We start from the raw sequence: 22,636 nt of genomic DNA on the forward strand, positions 1-22,636 counted from the left end.
ATTAAAGGGAATCATAACTTCCTAAAAATTATATATCTATCAAAATACAAATACTTTATATTGCTCTTCATATTACCCAGAATCTAATGTCTATTCTTACCACGATTCTGGTTCCATTCATGTGCTTCTCCTAAGTATTTTACATCAAACTGGTACTGTCCATTTATGTAAAAATAATCATCAGTACTAAGAATGACTCCACTAGGATTATCCTCTTGCAAAGTCCTGTGAATGATAAATGGAATTGTTTTCATTAATTTTTCTTCTAAATTCTCTCTCCTAATTTTCACAAGGTCATAATCCAAATAAAGAACTCAAGCATGGTTATTTAAAAGTGAGAATATAATAATATTCAAACAAATCACATTGGAAATGCTCTAAGCAGAAGATTGACTCCCAAGAAAACTGACCTAAAACAAACCTATTTTGTTCCTTGAATTCAAAACCAATTATGGCTTTTTAATTCTATAATCAAAGTTGAACTTATTTTTCTCCTACCCAAATTAGTTCTCTTCCATAAAGCTATTTCTACTGACTTCAAAAGCTCACAATCTTGAAACCATCTTTAAATTTTTCTTCTATTCTGTCTCCCAAAATGACATGCTAAGATAAAATAAAAAACTCCTGGAGAAAAGAGTGCTGCTATCAGCCACAAAGTAAGAAAAAATTAGTGAAAAGAAAAGATTTCAGTGGTTACTAAACATATCTATTAAGCAAAAGCATTTCACATATTCATATTCTCTATCTGTTATAAATGCTCAGGTTCATGCATCATACTTTTTTAAAAACTCAATTAAACCTCATACCTTGCCAAAAAAGATTTTCCTGATCCTGGAAGCCCTCTGAGAAGAACAAGAACTAGTCCAACATAAGATGATGTCTTCTTTCTTACAACCTGAGAAACTGGGGTTTCTTGTACTTGATAAGCACTTGCTCCCTCTTTATTTCTCCATACCTTTGTCGGGGAAGTGTGCGAAATAACCGGAGGGGGAAAAGTGTAGTTGACAGGTCTCCAGTGTGTAGCGGTGGTTACGACAGGAGCTACAAAGCCATGGTTTCCTTGAAAGAGGTCAAAAGCAGGAATCATTGGATTCCACATTGGTGGAGGTGGAGGAGGAGGCAGCAGTAGAGGGAGAGGGGTAAGTACTGGGCAGTAATTCACATCTTTCCCCTTTGACGGCAGTTCAGTATGTTTGTGCGGTTTGAAATTGAACTCTTCGGAAGGTAGGAACATATCAGGGACAGAAGCAGATTTCTGATCCCCACCTGTGCCTAGTAAATCAAGCCCCAGATTTTGCACAGTAAGGCTTAAAGCCTGAGGTTCACTGTCATCCAAATCTACAGGGGCTTGAGAGAACGGAGTCTCAACATACTCAGTTTCTAAAAGCTCTTTAGGTCTTTGACTACGATTGCTACCACCCACCATACTGTCACTTGCTACATTTAAAGAACCACTGAGAAGAGAATCTTCCAATACCAATGTGTCATCCTTTATAAAACTTTTGGACTCATCTGAAACAGAATGTGAAGTTACGGTGTTTGAACTTAATGCAGAGGCAGAATTCTCTACATTTTCACTGTTCAAATCCACATTTTCTGTAGAAAGAATGGAAGTCATGCTACTTGCATCTGAATTTACAAATGCACTTGGGTCACTAAAACTATTAACACTTTGCAAAGGCAAAAATGAGTACACTTGGTCATCAGAAGAGTTCAATTTCTCAAAAGCATTCTGTATTAAGGAATCCAAGTCTTCGGTTAGCTGCATGTCCAAAAATGAATCCATTTTTGAATCTTCACTCTCTTCTTCAGGAGGATACTTTTCCATTATTTCACGTCCCACAGCACTTACTTGGCTCTCAGAAGCAATGAAGTTTTTTGAAGATGATTCTTCTACCTTGGCATCAGAGGCAGATAATTCTAATAGACAATCCATTGCATTTTCAACTGTACAACAAGGACAACAATATAAATGTGTATTGAAAATAGTAAAATACAATTTGATTAAAATCCATGTAAAATTATACTTTTTGCACTGAATGGAATATAGAAATTTATAAATATTCAAGTAATTTTTTTATTTAATATTTTACTAATATACCAGTCTGTATTAGTGAAAGGTTTGAATGATGGAGTCATACAATGTTGTTACTTTCAGACAAGCTGTAATAAACTAGGCTAATAAATTACCATCAAGTAGAAGGTCTCTGATAAATGTGAATTAACAAAATATTTATAAATTGTATCTAAAGATATCTATAATTATATACATTACAGTTATTTATAAAGACCCTAAAACCAGTTAATTTATTCAATACTGAGCAACTGCATGTCCTTTTAAGTACAAAGTATTTTCAGTACTCTCCTGTAAATCTAATCTGTTTATATGGTTAATGCTATAAATTTCACTTAATACAAAAAATAAGTATCAGCATATACTATATATCGGACATACATTGTACAAAGATAAATAAGACATAGTTTTTACTACACTTAAGAGATTTTTGCAATCTAATGGAGGCAATTAAAGATAATCAAATTAGAAAACAATTATATTATAATATAGATTAAATAATGCACATTTTTAGTAATACACAAATGCTATAACAGCCTTATAAGAGCGTAAGGAAAGATTTCACGTAAGGTAATATGTGAACTGGGACTTGAAGATTAAAAAGAAACTTGTCAGACACAGGAAGGAAAGGCAAAGCTGGTCTTGAAAACACAAAGTATGTTTAAGGTATTAAGAGAAGTTAGTTGGAGTATGGGTATACAGTACTATGGTGGATAAAAGGAGACAAAACTGGAAAAGATCAAGTGAAATTGGGAAGAGTCTTGTATGTCAAGGTAAGAAATATCAATTTTATTTTCTAAAGAAACTATCTGTCACCACATTTGAACTAGGAGCTTTATATATATCACCGATATGAACCCTCAAATAATACTATGAGGGTTAGTATATCTAGCAAATAGATGAAGAAAATAAAGTTCAAAAAGTATATTAACTTGGCCCAAATCACACAGATACTAAGTGACAGAGCCAGGCCTGGTATGTCTGACTCCAATGCTGAGCTCTTTCCCTTATAACACAAATACAGAGCCTTTTGCTTATTTTTGTGCTTTGTCTTAAGGAAATATGAAAATGAAGCACAGCACAGTAGGTAACAGCTCTGGTCTGGAGTCAGAAAACCAACATTTAAATTCCTACTTGTTGGCTATGACCCTCGAACAAGTTACTTAACTTGCGTAAGCCTTGATTTTCTCATTTGCAATATGGGGATAATAAAAGTACCTACCTCATAGGGTTGTTGTGAGGATTAAATGAGATAATCCGTGAAAAAGTGCTGTGCATAAGGACTGGCACCTAGTAAGCACCCAATTAATGTTCCCTTAAGAAGAAAAACAAAGAGGGATTGGAGGGGCAAGCCCGGCAGAGAGACCAGTTAGGAGATTATAGCAATAGTACAAAGGTTAGAAGCCCTAAACATGAAGAAAAAAAAAAAAAAAAAAGAAAGAAAAGAAAAGAAAAAAAAAAGAAAAAGGAAGAAAGCAAACACAAAAGGTATTTCTATGAAGAAAATGTACATGATAGAAAAACCACAAGATCAACCCAAAAAATTAATGTGTATATAATAAAAACACAGTATTATGTAAAAGTAAGTAAAAGATCAGGATATTTGTATCACGCAAGAGATACACAGGGTGTTGGAAAAATTAAAACAATGGTATAAAATAATAAAAACACATAAAAATTCACACAAGAATATAATAATTAATAAGCCATATGCAAAAATGTTCAATAATCCTGTTTATTTAAAGAAAAAACAAATTAAGACAAAGCAAAATTTTATTCCTATTAAAATCGTGAAGTCATACTACACAGTGCTGAAACAGCTGTGGTGAAACCACGGTACTTATACAGTCCTGGAGGGATGGCAACTGGGCACACCTCTTGTAGGCAAATTCAGCAGCACATTTCCAAGAGCTGAAAACTGTTCTTACCTTGTGACATGAGGAAATAAAACGTTGGGACTAAGAAAAAAAGCCAAAAGAAGGGAAAGGCGATTTGTACCAAGATGTCCTGTGCTGTATTAATTATTCATGAAAAACTTAGTTACAATTAAATAAACTAGAGCACAACATTTCAGTGGAATATTTGAAGCTATTAAAAATAAGTATAAAGATCATAGCAACACTGAAAAAATGCTTGTTACGCTTAAAAATCAAAATACACAATTTCATCAATGTTATCATTTCAAAATGCTCAAAATATCAGTATTTATGAACAAGATGTAGAGAAGATCCTTGAAAAGAGAAACATTTTTTGTTAGGATGTAAGGGCAATATATTTTTCTTGTAATTCCTCATTGCTTATGTTAGTGTATGTGAAACAAATAAATTTTAAACACATCAACATTAAGAAATAAATGTTGAAGTCACACATAAAACTCTATACACTGTCATTTCTGAGCATTATGCAGACTGCTGAAAACTGTTTTTCTGCATACATAACAGAATACTTAAGCTCACATCACAGACTGCATAAAGAATAAAAGTGAAGTTTATCATGCATTACCAAAACTTCCCCAATCCAGAATAATTTTATCTTATACCAATCATAGCCAATAGCAATACTGAGCATCAACATTTGAAGTACTAAAGTATTAAAGCAATATTTAATTTACTCATTCAGTCAACTTTGATAGTTTCTTGTCTGTCAACATACTTCTAAACAATTTATTACAAGTTATTAATAATACTATACTGAAGACTTGACCAAACAAACAAACAAACAAACCTCGGTTCTCACCAAAAGTCCTATGAAGTACATACTTTTATTTTTCTCATTAACAAATAAGAAAACAGAGCCAGAGAGGTTAGTGGCAGAGCTGGAAACCTAACCCAGATTTCCTGATTCCAAAGCCAATATTGTGAAGTACTACTCTATTAGCATCAACTCTTAATAAGCTCTCATTCCCACAATTACAATCTTTTCCCTCAGAAAACCTGGATGGCTCAGTTGGTTGTGTCTGACTCTTGATTTCAGCTCAGGTCATGATCCCAGGGTTGTGGGATCGAGCCCCACATCAGGCTCCCCTGCTTAAGATTCTCTCTCTCTTTCTCTCCCTCCCTCTCCCCCTCATCTCCTCCCTCCTCTCTCTAAAAAAATAAAAATATCTTTTCACTCAATAAATATTTACTGAGGTCCTAATATGAGTCATTAGCCATTTTAGGGGCTGGGGATACAGCAATAAAAATATTTTATGAGATCTGTCTTTATGGAGCTTACATCCTAAGACAGTGGTTTTCAGCTGGGGATGATTCTGCTCCCCAAGGGAAATATGACAATAGGTGGAGCCATTTTTAATTTGTCAAAAGGGCTGCTGAAGGTTGCTACTGGCATCTACAAAGTACAGGCCAGGGATGCTGCTAAACATCCTACTATGCACAGGAAAGCCACTCACAACAAAGAATTATCCAGTCCAAAATGTTGGTAGCTCCAACCTGTTCTAGAGGGAAGATAAAAAGAAATAAAACATAGAATATGGTATCTATACATACATCTTATATTTAGAACTATACGTATCTTGAAAGCAGAAAAAACTATGCTTTCTTCTTCCTCATATCCTTCACAATACCAAACTTAATAACTTGCCCATAGCAGATGCTCAATAAATTAACCAAAGAGAAAGAAGGCAATCATTTTTCTATATTACTGCTGGTCATGGCATAGTACATGAAGTCTTCTTACATGATGCAAAGGATTCAAACTAAACTTTTTCTCACCTTTGAAATCACATTCAGAAAGCATCAAATACACTACATCGGGATCCAGATCAGAAAACATCTCTGAGATACTGGTGAAGAGTTCTTCCTGATCAACTTTTGTCTCACACATGGAAGGAAGAGTAGTGGTTGGCTCCTCATGACTAGCAACACTGGATACGACAACTTCCTTAGAGCTTGCGGTCTTCCGAAAAGGATTTCCCCCAAGATTTTTCCTTCTCCTTGGCATTCTGACTTCCAAAACTAAAATGTTTCCCTTTTCTTATTTAAGATGTTTGATATTTAAGTCATACCTCAAAGAAAACACGGTTAAATATCTTGCACAATCCAGCAGTAATAGGACCTAAAATAGAAAGTAAGTAAAGACACTCAGACTATAAAATCAGAATGGTATCTTTATTTGACTCTAAGAAAGTACCATCAACTCTGGCAGCAAAGCCAAAAAGCAGTCAAACAACTTTTCTCTCCAAAATATTCAAGTTTTGCCAGGATTGAACATGTTAAAAATTTAAGATATTAACAAATATAATGTATCTTCACAACAGCGAGTATACTGTTTTAATTAGCATTTCATTTCAAAAAACAAAAAACAATATTCATAATGACAATGTCTACTGAACATCTACATTTGGATGTCTAATAGGCATCATCAACTTAACATGTCCAAAACTGAGCTCCTGATCACCTACTTCACACCTGCTCTTCTCAGTCTTTCCCATCTTAATTAATGCAACTCTATCCTTCCAATTGCTTGGGTCAAAAATCTTGTATTCCTAACTCTTCTCATCCCACATCCAAACTGTAAGCCAATTTTGTCAATACTACCCTCAAAATGCATCCAGAATATGACCTTTCCTCACTATCTCACCACTACCACAGCCTGTTGCCTAGATTACTTACAAAAGTCTCCAAACCAATCTCTTTGCTTCCATCCTTGCCCCTTCACAGTCTATTTATATTTAGCACAGCAATCAGAGTGACTCAGTTAAACCATTAAGTCAAATCATACATCTCTTCTGCTTAACTATTTACTGGCTTCCCATCTCATTCAGGGTAAAAGCCAGAACTCTTAAAATAGCCTATAACCCAGACACTGGTTACTTCAGTGCTGTCATCCCCAGACCTTGCTCAGTGCCACTCCAGCCACACTTTACCTCCTTGTTCTTCTTTAACCACACCAGCCATGCTCTTCCCAGGAACCTTTAGATTTGGTTCCCTCTACCTAAACTACTACTCTCTCAAGTATCTATCACATTTATTTCCTCACCACCTTCCTATCATTACTCAAATGTTACCTACTCAGGAAGTCAGTCCCAACAACACTTATCCTTTCCTAACTTGAATTTCCCCATAAGACTTAATCATCTTCTAACACAGTACATATTTCATTTCGGGTTTTTTTGTTTTCTTTTTTTATATTTACTACCCATACTCAAGTAAAGTGTAAGCTCCACAACGGCAGGGACTCATTGATCTGAAGAACCCCAGACAGTCTATTTGCTCTCTTCACCTGGATGTATCTAATAGCCATTTCAAATTTAACATATGCAAAACTAAATGATATTTTCCCCCAAATCTGCTCTAACCATTTGATCTAGCTACTTTCATCATTTACTCGTATTCTGGTGTCCTAAATGTTCTTTCTGCTTCCAACTCTTGTCTCCTACAGTCTATTTTCAACACACCAGCCAGAATGATGTTCATACAGCAACATAAAACATACATACATACATACATACATACGACACATAACAAGTCAGAATCAGGGCCTGCTCTAAATCTTCAAGTGGTTCACCATGCCACTCAGTAAAACCTAAGTTCTTACAGTGGCTCACCTCCCTGATGGCCTTTGATATATTCTTCCCCAAAATATTTGCATTGGTAATCTCACTCCTCCAAACCTTTATTCAAGTGTCAGTTAATGATTTCTTCTTTGATTACCCAATTTAAAATCGTCTCCCCCAATCCCTCTGCCCCAATCAATCTCCCTTCCCTGACTTCCCACTGCCCATAATACCCATACTATAAAATTTACCTTTTAATTAAACTTATTGTGTCATAGTTCTCTCCATCTTCCAGAACGGCACTGTCAATATGGCAGCCACCAGCCACATGTGCCTATTTAAATTTAAATTAATTAAAATTAAATAAAATTACACCTTTATATATTAATAGCACATAAAGTAGAATTCAGAGGGGGAAAAAATTACCAGGGACAGAGAAGGGCCTTATATAATCATAAAGTTTCAGACCACCAAGGCAACCCTAAATGTATATGCACCAAACAACAGAGTCACTAAATAAGTGAAACAGAAACTGACAATTGAAATGAGACATGGACAAATCCACAATTACAGAAACTTCAAAAGCCCTCTCTCAACAATTGGTAGAATAACTAGACAGAAGATCATCTAGGATACAGAACACCAACGATACAGAACACAATTAACACTATCAATTAAGGATAATCAACATTTATAGAACACTCCATCCAACAGAATACATTATTTTCAAGTGCCCACTGAATATGTACCAAGATAGATCATAGCCTAGATTTTAAAACAAACCCCAACAAATTTAAAAGAACTGAAATCACACAACGGAATCAAGCTAGAAATCAATTAACAGAAAGATAACCAATACATCTCCAAACACTTGGAACCTAAGCAATATACTAAATAATCCATGGGCCACAGAGAAAGTCTCAAGAAAACTTTTTAAATACAACTGAAATGAATGAAAATGAAAATATCCCATATCAAAATTTGTAGGACACAGCTAAAGCAGCAATGGTGGACATTTATAGCAAATTTACAACCAAATGCATACAACATTACAAAAGAGGAAAAGTCTCAAATTGATCAATAACCTAAGCCCCCATCACAATTACCTAGAAAAAGAGCAAAACAAACCCAAACTCAAACCCAACAGAAGGAAAGGAATAATAAAAATAAGAGCAAAAATTAATGAAACTGAAAACAGAAAAGAAAAGAGAAAAATAAGTGAAACAAACTGATAGTTTTTTTAAATTTATTTACTTATTTTAAGAGTGCACACACACACACACACTCACACTCACACGGGGGGAGGGACAGAGAGAGAGAGAGAGAGAGAGAAAGAGGAAGAGAGAGAGAGAGAGAATCTTAAGCCGGTTCTGCACTGTCAGCGCAGAACCTGAAATGGGGGCTCAAACTCACAAACCATGAGATCATGACCTGAGCCAAAACCAAGAATCAGACATTTAACAACTGAGCCACCCAGGTACCCCACAAATTGACAGTTCTTTAAAAAGATCTTTAAAAAATGACAAATCTCTAGCATGAGTAACAAAGAAGAAAAGAGAGAAGACACAAATTACCAATGTCAGGAATGTAAAAAGGGTATCACTACAGAACCCTGTATGCTGAAAGCTTTATATAAAACACTGATGAAAGAAATCAAAGATCTAAATAAATGGAAAGACATAGCATGTTCATGGACTAGAAGACTGAACATAGTAAAGATGTCAATTCTCCCCAAATGGAGATATAGAATTCCTACCAAAACCCCAGCAAGATTTTTTGTGGATAAGGACAAGATTATTCTACAATTAAATGGGAAAGACAAAGGAACTAGAATAGCTAAAACAATTCTGAAAGAGAAGAATCAATCAACTGAACTTCAAGATTTGTTATATCACTACACTAATCAAGCCTGTATGGTATCAGTGGAGGGACAGACATGTAGATATGAAAACAGAATATAGAGCTGGAAACAGAAGAGAGAACCCAGAAATACACCAACATAAATATGCCCAACTAACTTTTAACGAAAGTACAAATGACAATTTAATGGAGAAAAGATAGTCTGTTCCAACAAATGAAACTGCAGCCAGTGGACATCCACAGATAAAAAAAAAAAAAACTTTGACCTAAGTCTCACACTTCACAGAAAAATTAACTCAAAATGGATCAAGAACTGAAATCCATAAAACTATAAACATTTTAGAAAAAAAAAAAAAAAAAAAAAAAAAAACAGGAGAAAATCTCCATGACCTAGAGCTAAACAGAAACACCAAAAGCATGACCCATAGGAAAAACTGGTAAACTGTACTTCATCAAAATTAAAAAGTTTTGCTCCGTGAAAGACCGTGTTAAGAAGATGAAAAGACAAGCTACAGATTGGAGAAAATATTTGCATACCATGTATCCAACAAAAGATTAACATCTGAAATATATAAAGAACTTATCAAACTCCACAATAAAAAACAATTCAACTAGAAAATGGGCAAAAAGCGTAACACCAAAAGGATGTACAAATGGCAAATAGGCACATAAAAGATGTTCAACACCTTGAGGCATTAGGTAAATACAAATTAAAACTACATACAAGGAGATATTACTTACACATCTATCAAACTGGCTAACATAAAAACTAATGACAACACCACATGCTGGCAAGGATACAGAGAAACTGGATGGCCCATACGCTCTGATGGGAATGTAAAATAGTACAGCCACAGTGGAAAACGGTTTGGTAGTTTCTTTAAAAACTAAACATGTGGGGCACCTGGGTGGCTCAGTTAGTCATGCCACCAATTCTTGATTTCGGTTTAGGTCATGATCTCTCAGTTTGTGAGATGGAGCCCCATGTTGGGCTCCGCACTGACAGCACGGAGCCTGCTTGGGATTCTCTCTCTCCTCCTCCCTGTTCTTCCCCTGCTTGTGCATGTATGTGTGCACAACACCATACAACAATTCAGCAATTGCATTCCTGGGCATTTATCTAAGAGAAATGAAAAATTATGTTCACCCAAAAACCTGTACACAATGTTTATAGCAGCTCTATTCATTAAACCAAAAACTAGAAAACAATTCAGATGTCCTTCAATGGGTGAACAGTTAAACAAATTATGGTACTTCCATTCCATGAAATACTAGTCAGCAATAAAAAGGAACATACTAATGATATATAAAACAACCTAGATGAAATTCCAGACAGTTGTGCTGAGTGGAAAAAAGCCAATCCCCAAAGGCTATATATTGAATAATCTCATTAATGTAACATTTTTGAAATGACAAAATTACAGAAATAGATTAATGATTGCCAAAGGTTAAGGAAGGGATGGGAGGAAGGGGCAAGTGGGTGTGGCTATAAATGGGTAAGTTGAGAGATTCTTATAGTGATGGAAATATTCTGTACTAATGACAATATCTCGGTTGTGATGCCATAATAAAGTTGTGCAAAGGTGTTTCATTGGGGGAACTGGGTAAAAGCACAGGAGACTTCTCTATATTATTTATCAGAACTTCATGTGAATCTACAATCTCAAAATAAAAAGTTTAATTTTGAAAAAAAGCATGTTAAATTAAAAATTCGTTTCCTCATATGAGTCACATTTCAAATGTCCAATTACTACATGTGGTTAATGACTATCATACTGGACAGCAGAAATAGTAAACTTTCCTATCAGTGTAGAAAGTTCTATTGGACAACACTGTTCAGGAATATAAGTTTCATGGAGCAAGTGAATATCCCATCTTAGGAAGATAAGAAACTTTATAAGCAAAAAAGTACAAAGAGGAAGTCTTAAAAGAAAAAAGTACTAACACATCTAGCCACATTAAATGTAAAATACCTATATATCAAAAACAAAATTAAGGAAAAACATGTATAACATACAGCAATGGTTTCCCATTTCTCTTCTTCCATTCTTTCATAAACAGGGTTTTGCCGCCACCATTTCTACAACTACACTAAAATTGCTCTATCTACCAACAATGCACAAGGGTTCCTTTTTCTCCACATCCTCGCCAACACTTGTTTCTTCTTGCATTTTTAATTTTGGCCATTCTAACAGGTGTAACGTGATATCTTGGGGCCCCTCGGTGGCTCAGTCAGTTAAGCATCCAACTTCAGCTCAGGTCATGATCTCATTGTTCGTGAGTTCAAGCCCCGCATCAGGCTTTCTGCTGTCAGCCAGAGCCTGCTTCCAATCCTGTCTCCCTCTCTCTCTGTCACTCTCCCACTCCCATGTGTACTTTCTCTCTCAAAAATAAACATGTTAAGAAAAAAACATGCGGTATCTCATTATTGTTTTAATTTGCATTTCCCCAATGATTAGTGATGTTGAGCATCTTTTCATTTGTCTGTTGCCCATCTGTATGTCTTCTTTAGAAAAATGTCTATTCAGGTCCTCTGCCCATTTTTTTTTCAAATGTTTATTTTTGAGAGAAAGAAAGAGACAGAGCACGAACAGGGAAGGGACAGAGAAAGGGAAACAGAATCCAAAACAGGCTCCATGCTTTGAGCTTTCAGCACAAAGCCTGACGCAGGGCTTAAACCCACACAACATGAAATCATGACCTGAGCCGAAGTCAACCGCTTAACTGACTGAGCCATCCAGGCAGCCCCTCTGCCCAATTTTAATCAGATTATTTGGGGTTTTTGGTATTGAGCTGTATGGAAGGTCCTCAAAAAATTAAAGATATAATTTCCATATGATCCAGTAATTCCACTATTGGGTACTATCCCAAAGAAAATGAGAATACTAATTCAAAAAGATTAGCATTATTTTCAACAGCCAAGATATGGAAGCAACTCAAGTATCCACTGATAGATGATTAGATAAAGAGGATGTGGTATGTGTACATACACATACACAGTGGAATATTATTCAGCCATAAAAATGAATGAAATTTTGCTACTTGCAACAACATGGATGAGCCCAGAAGGTATAATGCTAAGTAAAACAAGCCAATCAGAGAAAGACAAATATCATATTATTTCACACATATGTGGAACTTAACAAACAAAACGAATGAAGAAAGAAAAAAAAGACCAAAAAAAAGCCAGACTCTTAAATACACAGAACAAACTGGTGGTTGCCAGAGGGAAGGTGAGTAGGGGGACGGGTGAAATGAAGAGGATTAAGAGTATACTTATCTTAATGAGCACTGAGAAATACACAGAATTGTTAAATCATTATATTATATACCTGAAACTAATATAACATCACATGTTAATTATACTTGGAAAAAAATACAAAAATTTTAAAAAGGGAAAAAAAGAGTCTTAGAAATCTAAGCAACCAAAAGGTTCTGGTACATTCTCCCATATTCATTTCAACTACAAGCCATTCTAACTTACTAAAGTAAGTGAAAAGGAAGCCCAGTAAGGTTCTGATTTTCCACCTGATTTTGATTTATGTTGTACTTTTTATGTCAAATATTAACTTGTTTTCAAAAAAAATAAAATAAAATTGCTCTTATCTAAATCACCATTGACATACTTGTCAATGATAAAAGTCAATGATAAAAAGTCCAATTCAGCAGGAAGATGTAGTGATTCTAAGTTTGCATTCAGCTTGTAAAACCGCTCCCTCTATAGCTATTAGAAAAAGGAGCACCCCCAACGAAAAGAAAAAAAAAGGAACAATAAGGACATAGAAGATTTGAGCCATGCACTATATAACTTAACTTAATATCTATACAACAATGGACCCAATAACCACAAAATATACTTTATTTTCAAATACATAAGCAATTATACTAGAAATGAGTAACTAAAATATAACTAGAAAACACAATTGTTTCAAAATTAAGAACTACACTTCTACAGTTGAGTCAAAGAATTCCACTATGCTAATTAGTGAAATGTTAACATTAATTTAAAATAACTAATAACTAAAATTAATATTATTTAGAAAATATTTTAACCAAATAAAAATATATATCCAAGCTTCGTGAGATACAATTAAAATCATGCACAGTAAAAGATGCATACAAGCGCATATGCTAGAAAAAAAAAAAGAAAGGCTGAAAAACCAACCATCTAAGCATTTAATAAGCAGTTGGGGGAAAAAATAGTGAATCAAACCCAAAGAAACTAGAAAGGAAGTAACAAATAGCAAATACAAAATAGAAAACAAATACGCAGTAAAGGGGATCAAAAATGTCAAAACACAGTTCTTTCAAATTTAAACAATTTTTTTAAAAAAACACTGTTAAGAATGACACATCCCTGGAATGCCTGGGTGGCTCTGTCGGTTAAGCATCTGAGTTCCGCTCAGGTCATGATCTCATGGTTCCTGAGTTTGAGCCCCACATGGAGCTCTGGGCTCTGCACTGACAGTGCAGAGCCTGCTTGGGATTCTCTCTTTCTTTCTCTCCCCCTCCCCACCTGGAACTCTCTATCTCAAAATAAATTAAAAAAAATAATACATAAATAATGACAAATCCCTGGCATGATCAAAAAAGAGAAGGCACAAATAACCAGTATCAAAAATGAAAAAAGGGACATCATTATCTAGTCCACAGACATATTTTAAAAAGACAGATAACAAGATACCATAAATAATTTTATGCCAATACATTTTAAACTTCAAGTGAAATGCACATATTTTTTTAAATACACATCATACTATATCTGATATAACAAGATCTGATAGTCCTGTATCTATTAAAGAAATGGAATGACTTAAAACCTTCCCACAAAGAAAACCCTAGGTCTAGGTGGCTTCATAAGTAAATTCCACTAAATCATCTCTAATACCAATCTTAAACTCTTCTAGAGACTAGGAAAAAAACTTCCCAACGCATTTTATGAAGTCAACATAATCCAGATACCAAAACCTTACAAGGATATTACATGAAAAAAATTACAGGCCTATTTCACTCATGCAAATAGATGCAGGGGCACCTGGGTGGCTCAGTCAGTTAAGCGTCTGATTTCAGCTCAGGTCATGATCAGGTTCATGAGTTTGAGCCCTATGTCAGTCTCTATGTTCGAGCCCTATGTCAGCCCTATGACAGCTCAGAGAGCCTGGAGCCTGCTTCAGTCTCCCTCTCTCTCTGCCCCTCCTCTGTTTGTGCTCTCTCCCTCTCTCAAAAAATAAAACAAAGGGGCGCCTGGGTGGCGGAGTCGGTTAAGCGTCCGACTTCAGCCAGGTCACGATCTCGCGGTCCGTGAGTTCGAGCCCCGCGTCAGGCTCTGGGCTGATGGCTCGGAGCCTGGAGCCTGTTTCCGATTCTGTGTCTCCCTCTCTCTCTGCCCCTCCCCCGTTCATGCTCTGTCTCTCTCTGTCCCAAAAATAAATTAAAAAAAAAAAAAAAAAAGTTGAAAAAAAAAAATAAATAAAACAAACATTAAAAAAAAAAAGTGTTTTTAATAAAGAAAAAGAAATTACATGCAAAATTCCTAAGCAAAGTATTTAAGTAATACATAAATTATGAGTGATATCATACAAAATATAAAAATTATATTATAAAAGTAATGTATCACAACTAACCTGAATTTATTTTTAGATTACAAAACTTGTTTTAATATTTTAAAATTAATCAATGCAATTCCTGACATTACCAAAATAAAGAAAAGTCATCTAATCAACTCAACGTATGCGGAAAAAATATTTGAAAAAAGTCAACATCCACTCATGATAAAAACTCTACACAAATTAGAAACTGCACGCATTTACAAAAAAACCCACAACTCATAATTATGAAATGCTGAAAGTTTACCTTCTGCAATCAAAAATAAGACAAGATGACTGCTATCATCATTTTTATTCTATAGTGCCACACTGTGCCAGAGGTCATAGCCAGTGCATTTAAGACTTAAAAAGGAAATAAAAGTTGTAAGGATTAGAAAAAAAGAAATAGAACTATCATTATTCACAAACAATACAACTGAGTGTACAAATTATCTTTTGGGATACCCAGATAATTTAACAAGATTGCTGGACTGTATTTATCTACACAAGCAATTAGAAAATAAAAATTAAATCTGGGGTGGCTGGGTGGCTCAGATGGTTAAGCCTCTGATTCTTGGTTACAGCTCAGGTCATTATCTCAACAGTTTCTCCAGTTCGAGCCCCATGCTGGGCTCTGCACTGGCAGCATGGAGCCTGCTCAGGATTCTCTCTCTCCGTCTCTGCCCCTCCCCTACTCGTGCTGTCTCTTTCCCAAGTAAATAAATAAACTTAAAAAAAAATTAAAATTAAAAAAAGAAAATAAAAATTAAAGCTAATGGTCTAGACCTATCAGCAGCATTTACAGAGCTGATATATCCCTCCTCCACAGAACACGCTAAGGACATTATCTTCTTTTAAGAACAGGGCCACTATTAGAATTTTCCCACCACTCAACTTGGAAAAAATGAAGTGTTCCAGGACTTACCCCTAGGTTCTCTTCTTTTCTCTTCTTTTCCCTGAATTACCTACTTCTTTGGTGACCTCACCTAGTCTCACCTAGTCTCATGGCTTGGATCTTCCACTGCAGACCTGTCCTAACTACAATCTTCTCAATCTCAGCCAATGGCAATTTCCAGTTGCTGAGGCCAAAAAACTCATTTTTGCCTCCTCTTTCCTTCATACTTCATGTGATCACTCAGCAAATCTTGCCAGTTCTAAATTCAAAATATATTCATGTCATATGACAACTCTCTGTTTAACATTTGAGTAACTGTAAGACTATTATCCAAAGGGACCGCACCATTTTCAATTTCCACCAGCAATGTATAAGGTCCCCATTTCTCTGTATCTTCATCAATACCTATTATTCTCCATCTTTTTGATTATGGCCATCCTAACAGTATCTCATTATAGTTTTGACTGCATTTCCCTAATGACTAATGTTGTTGACCATCATTAGGTGTGGTTTTTTGTCACTTAAACTTTTGGTGTCCTAAGAAACCACTGCTAAAGCCAAGGTCACAAAGATTTATGCCAATGTTTTCCTCAAAAAGATTTACAGTTTTAGCTTTTACATTTAGGTCTTTAATCCATTTGGATTTAATTGTTGTATATGGTGTGAGACAGGGGTCCAAGCTAATTCTTTTCCATGTAGATATCCAATTGTCCCAGTACCATTTGTTGAAAAAGACTGTTATTTCTAGGGTGCCTGGGTGGCTCAGTCGGTTAAGTATCCGACTTCAGTTCAGGTTTGTGAGTCCAAGCCCCGCATCAGGCTCTGATCTGCGAGCTCAGAGCCTGGAGCCTACTTCAGACTCTGTGTCTTCCTCTCTCCCTCTGCCCCTCCCCTGTTTATCCTCTCTCTCTCTCTCTCTCTCAAAAATAAATAAACATTAAAGGAAAATTTTTTTAATTAAAAAAAAAAGACTATTCTTTCTCCACTGAATGGTCTTGGCACCCTTGTCAAAAATCAATTGGCTGTAAGTGTAAGGGTTTATTGCTGGACTCTCAATTCTATTTCACTGATCTTTATGTCTACTCTTATGCCAGTATCATATCATGTTGATTTGTAGTAACTTTTAATATCAGGAAAAGTAAGTCTCCAAATTTTGCTCTTCTTTTCCAAGACTTTTGACTATTCTGGGCCCCTTGCCTTTCCATGTGAAATTCAGAGTTAGTTTATCGATTTCTGCAAAGAAACCGGATGGTATATTGACAGGGACTATGTTGAATCAGTAGATCCTAAGTCAAAGGTTTACTTTAAAACCTCCAAAATCTCTGCATTTCATATGGAGTAAAAGCTCAAGTTCTTAAAATAGCTTATTTAAGATACTAAACAGTCTGGTTCCCTAATAACTCTTCCCAATCATTTCTTGCTACTCTCCCTCTTGCTCTTTCTTAAATTCACCCAGTATTCTCCTGCTTCACTGCCCTTATACTTAATTTGTAGCCTGAAATGCACTTTCCCTAGATATCTGACTCATTTCTTTGGAAATTTTTTTTTGTTAACGTTTATTTATTTTTGAGACAGAGAGAAACAGAGTTTGGGCAGGGAAGGGGCAGAGAGAGAGATGAAGACACAGAATCCAAAGTAGGTCCAGGCCCTGAGCTGTCAGCACAGAGCCCGACGCAGGGCTAGAACCCACGTACAGAGAGATCATGACCTGAGCCAAAGTCGGCAGCTCAACTGACTGAGCCACCCAGGCGCCCCTCCTGACTCATTTCTTACAAGACTTTACTTAAGGCACTTTTGCAGTGACCTAACCACCCTACATAAAACTGTGCACACACACGTTCTCTCCATCTCCCTTTCATTATCACTCTATAATTTAGATGTTCATTTTGTTTAACGTCTGTATACCCTAACGCTAGAAAGTGAACTCTTTGAAGGCAAATGTTATTGCCAATTCTGTTTACTTTTGCATTGCTATCACTAAACTAAATAAGTACCAAAACTACATATCAATACCAAAACAATGTCTAGCACATAGTAAGCACTCAATAAACTTCTGCTAGATAAGTGAAGGATTAAGGTAAGGAAAAAGAAACAAGAAGAACAGGAAAGCAATAAGTACAAGATTCTAAAAAGAAATAGTAATACAATACTCAATAAAATTTTAAGTTTAACTGCACTGAGGCACCTGGGTGGTTCAGTCAGTTAAGCGTCCGACTCTTGATCTCAGCTCAGGTTTTGATCTGAGGGTCATGAGTTCAAGCCCTACATTGGGCTGAGCATGAAGCCTACTTAAACAACAAGAAAAAAAAGTTTAACCCTATTAATAAAATGAAATTAAAAGAGAATATTATTGGGGCGCCTGGTAGTTCAGTCGGTTAAGCGTCCAACTTCAGCTTAGGTCATGATCTCATGGTTTGCGGGTTCGAGTCCCACATCAGGTTCTGCGCAGACAGTTCAGAGCCTGGAGCCTGCTTCAGATTCTATGCCTCCCTCTCTCTCTCTGCCCCTCCCCCACTCACACTCATGCTCTCTCTCTCAAAAATAAATTAATGTTAAAAAAAGAGAGCATTATTATGTTGCCTAATAGATAAAAAATATTTTTTAAATAATAATAGCCATCGTTGGCAAAGTTATAGTGAAATAGGAATTTTCATATATTGTGATAAGAATGAACTAGTATAACCTTTCTAGAAAGCAAATTGGCACTATGTATCAAGAAATCTTAAATTACAGCTGATCCCAACAACGTTGGGAGTGGTTAGGAGTGCCGACCACCCACACAGTCAAAAATCCCCATATAGCTTTTGACTTAACTACTAATAGCCTACTGTTGACTGGAAGCCTTACTGAGAACATATAGTCAATTAACACAAATTTTGTATTATATACTGTTTTGTTACAATAAAGTAAGCTATAGAAAAGAAAATGTTAAGAAAAATATAAAGAGGAGAAAATACATTTACAGAACAGTAAAAAATCTGCACATGAATGGATCCAGGCAGTTTAAACCTGTGATGTTCAAGGGTCAACTGTATTTATATTCTTTGATATAGTAATTCCACTTTTAGGAATTCATCATTAAAAAAATCAGATTTACAGAGATATTTATTTAGAAATGTTCAAAATACAGTAATTTTTTACAAAGAAAAACTAAAAAACAACTAAATAATGAGAAAAGAAAGATAAAATAATTTCTGGTAATAGTAAGTATAATTTATTAAATACTTAACACATGCCAGCTAGAATGTTAAATCATGAATTTACTTAACTCTTAAACTAGTAAGTATTATTATGCCTATTTTGCAAATAAGAAAACTAAGGACTAGAAAAGTATCAAGCACAATATCTCTTTAGATTCCTAAAATGGAATCTATACAGTCATTAAAGACTGTATTTTGGATAATATTTCACTGAGAGTTGGTTTGTTGTTTTTTTTTTTTTAACTTTTATTCATTTCTGAGAGACAGAGACAGAGCGCAAGCAGGGGTGGGGCAGAGAGAGAGGGAGACACAGAATCCAAAGCAGGCTCCAGGCTCTGAGCTGTCAGCACAGAGCCTGACACAGGGCTGGAACCCAGGAACCATGAGATCATGACCTGAGCCAAAGTCCGACGCTTAACCCACCGAGCCACTCAGGCACCCGAGGGTTTTTTGTAAGACAATGTTAGAAAAGAAGGCAAGACACAAAACTTAACATAATTTAATGGGACTAGATCAGACTGTAATATTAGACTAGAAATCTCTGGATAATTTGAGATTACAAGTAATTTTATTTTTAACATGCTACTCTTTTTACATACTACATTTGCATTTTCCAAATGATCTGTAATATATACGTATTTTAACAATCAGGGAAAAAACAACAATTACTATTAGTAAAGCTAAATCTTAGACTTCCCTCTATACTTGTTCCTCTACCTATTAAACCATGTATCCCTTCCACCTCTTTTTTCATTGTGTCTACTTATATGGAAAAAGATCGAAACATGTAGGCAGTTTAAGTGTCTAATATTTAATACAGTGAAGAACATCATATACATAAAAACATACACTACCACCCAAATACTAGTTTTACTTTATATATCCATATTATTTCAATCCCATTTATTCACTTGAGTAATGTTCAACATTTTTATCAACTGATCTTATGCATCTTCCTTTTTCCATAAAGAGAGACTTATTAATAAACTAGTTTAAACAAGGTTATGTAGCTTCTTCACATACATACCTGACCTAAATAGAGAGTGTATTCTAAAAGGATATGCTATATAAGAATGGGTAAGATTTGATATATAATGGAGAAATGTGAAAGAAGTGGCTCAAATGAAGAACATAAAAACAAATAATATAAATTTTTGTTAACAATGAGACCATGAATATATAAATTTCATATACACATTTTCAAGCTCTTCTCCCTCTATTATTTAATTTTAACCTGATAGAGAATCTAACCAACCAATACATACTTGCTCACTGATTATCATCAAAAATATTCCAGCATGGTAAGCAGAAGTCTTATCAACTCGAGTTTGTTGTTTGTTTTTTTAATAGATAAGGATGTATATGTTCTTTTAAACATTAAAAAAAAAAAAAAAAATTCTAGGTTAATATTTAGAGTGAACATGAACTTTAACAATGGTATGGCAACGGTCAGTACTGTCATTAAAGTGAATATACCAGTAAATACCACTTCAAAAAAAACCCCTTCCTATTGAAAACTACATCATCAACACAATACTGACACTAAAAAAACTCCCATGTCATTTTATAAATAAATAATAAATTTATATAAGGACAACTAATTTTAGACAATTTACCTTTACAGAAAAATAAACAGAAAATAGTAAGTTTCTATGACAATCAAGAAATATATTCTATTTAATATGCAATATCATCTACAAAGAACAGGCCTAAGAAAACTGATACTAAGAATCAAATGTATTAATAACACCTTAGCTCCTTAAAACCATCAAAAAAGGAAGAAAAAACAAAAGCATCTCTCTAGGGGTGCCTGGGTGGCTCAGTAGGTTAAGCGTCCTTGGTTCAGGCTCAGGTCATGATCTCAGGGTTCATGAGTTCAGTTTGTGAGTTGGAGCCCCATGTTGAACTTTCCACTATCAGAGCAGAGCCTGCTTGGGATTCTTTCTCTCCCTCTCTCTCTGTCCCTCCCCTGCTTGCGTGCACTCACACGCGCACCTCTCTCTGTATATTTCAAAATAAATAAATAAAATTTGTAAAAAATGGTAATGTTTAAAAAAAAAGCATCTCTCTATAAGGAATATATATGGCAGTCATAGGACTCAAAACATCTCTCTATAAGGAATATATATGGCAGCATAGCAAAAAAGATCAAGAAACATCTCTCTCAGGGTGCTTGGGTGGCTCAGTGGGTTCAGCATCCAACTCAACTCTTGATTTTGGCCCAGGCCATGATCCCAGGCTTGTGGCATCCAGTCCTGTATCAATCGGGCTTGCACTAGGAGTGGGATCTGCTTAAGATTCTCTCTCTCCCGGTGCCCCTTCTCCCCACCCACCCCCCTCACTCATGCTCTTGCTTTCTCTAAAATGAGAAAATAAAGAAACATCTCTCTCATGAACAAATGCTACCAAAACCAATCAATCCATCTTAACTGGAGATTAAGTTTCCTACAAAATGATTTTAAGTGTGCTACTGCGATAAGGGTAAGTACTAAATCTCATCAAAGTACCAAAGAGTGTGTCACTGAAAAAGACAGCATTTACAGAAAACGTAACTAATAATCTTAAAATGTATTTATCTATGCCCTAAGAACTATTATACTTGATCACTGAAGACATTCTAAATATCAATGGATAAGAGTATGGCTAAATAAATGATGATAAAAATCACCTTTTAGAATACTAGGCAATTGTTATAAAATTTAAGGTAGAATGAAGAAAGCATATGTGTGCAGAAACCAGAAAGATCTCTTAGACATATTCTTAAAGAAAAAAGCCAGTTGCTGAACAATATACACTTTTAGCTAAAGAATCCAGGAAGGTGTGTTTCTATAGACTTCTTCAATACTTTCTATAATCCTTCATTACATACTGCCAGTCCTAGTCTTGCTTGGTTATTTTAGAGTCTCACATTGTTGGTTTTACCAACATATTTTCATCTGTATGTGCTTATTTTCCCATTAGCCATGTTCCTTGATTATACAGATTATGATATATACTTCAATCTGGCAGTTAGCCATAGTCCCATATAGAAAATGGGTGCACAGATAATATATGCAGATGGCTAACAATATATGAAATATGAAGAAGCAGTTTAGAAGCAGAGAAATGAAAACACACATTAAAGGGGAAAACCAGGACTACAATACAGTTGTTTTATGCAACCACAAACTCTTCGAGAAATTCTAGTAACGAAATTTGTAACTACATTTTCCTTCTGAGAGATTTTTTTTTTAATCACTCAAATAAAAAGGCTTGAGAACCTATGTGTAAAATACTCATACTCTATGACTTTGGTTATACTTACCATCTGCCTGGCATTGATGCTACCAACATGCTCTTTAAGGCCACAGTTGATATCTGCAAACTCTACAGCTCTTCCTATTACCTAACATGTCTTCTTACTATAAATAAAAAAAAATAGTAAGTTACATATTTTACATATATAATAAAGACAAATTTATATCAAACTACAATCCTAAATGATATCAAAGTTCAAAACATATATAATATTTATAATACAAATAT

The 22,636-nt window shown here is 35.1% G+C and overlaps 1 protein-coding gene across 21 annotated transcripts in view; it reads right to left on the minus strand.

Moving 5' to 3' along the window:
* N4BP2 (NEDD4 binding protein 2) overlaps window positions 1–22,636 on the minus strand; it is a 153,574-nt gene that overhangs the window by 122,575 nt on the left and 8,363 nt on the right. For 12 of the 21 annotated variants that reach the window (XM_042984662.1, XM_042984674.1, XM_042984672.1 and 9 more), the window contains exons 2-7: window positions 22,416–22,512; window positions 7,823–7,905; window positions 5,788–6,130; window positions 4,003–4,032; window positions 807–1,947; window positions 101–225 (exon numbers count right to left, since the gene is read on the minus strand). In XM_042984662.1, coding sequence (XP_042840596.1) covers window positions 101–225; window positions 807–1,947; window positions 4,003–4,032; window positions 5,788–6,016 — 1,525 coding nt within the window. In that variant the 5' untranslated portion in view covers window positions 6,017–6,130; window positions 7,823–7,905; window positions 22,416–22,512. Of the gene's footprint in view, window positions 1–100; window positions 226–806; window positions 1,948–3,296; window positions 3,515–4,002; window positions 4,033–5,787; window positions 6,131–7,822; window positions 7,906–22,415; window positions 22,513–22,636 lie in introns of those variants that run through there. The other 9 variants (XM_042984675.1, XM_042984663.1, XM_042984665.1 and 6 more) reach the window with 7 other exon arrangements.

The sequence above is a fragment of the Panthera tigris genome, chromosome B1, assembly GCF_018350195.1.
Source record: "Panthera tigris isolate Pti1 chromosome B1, P.tigris_Pti1_mat1.1, whole genome shotgun sequence".
Classification (NCBI taxonomy): domain Eukaryota; kingdom Metazoa; phylum Chordata; class Mammalia; order Carnivora; family Felidae; genus Panthera; species Panthera tigris.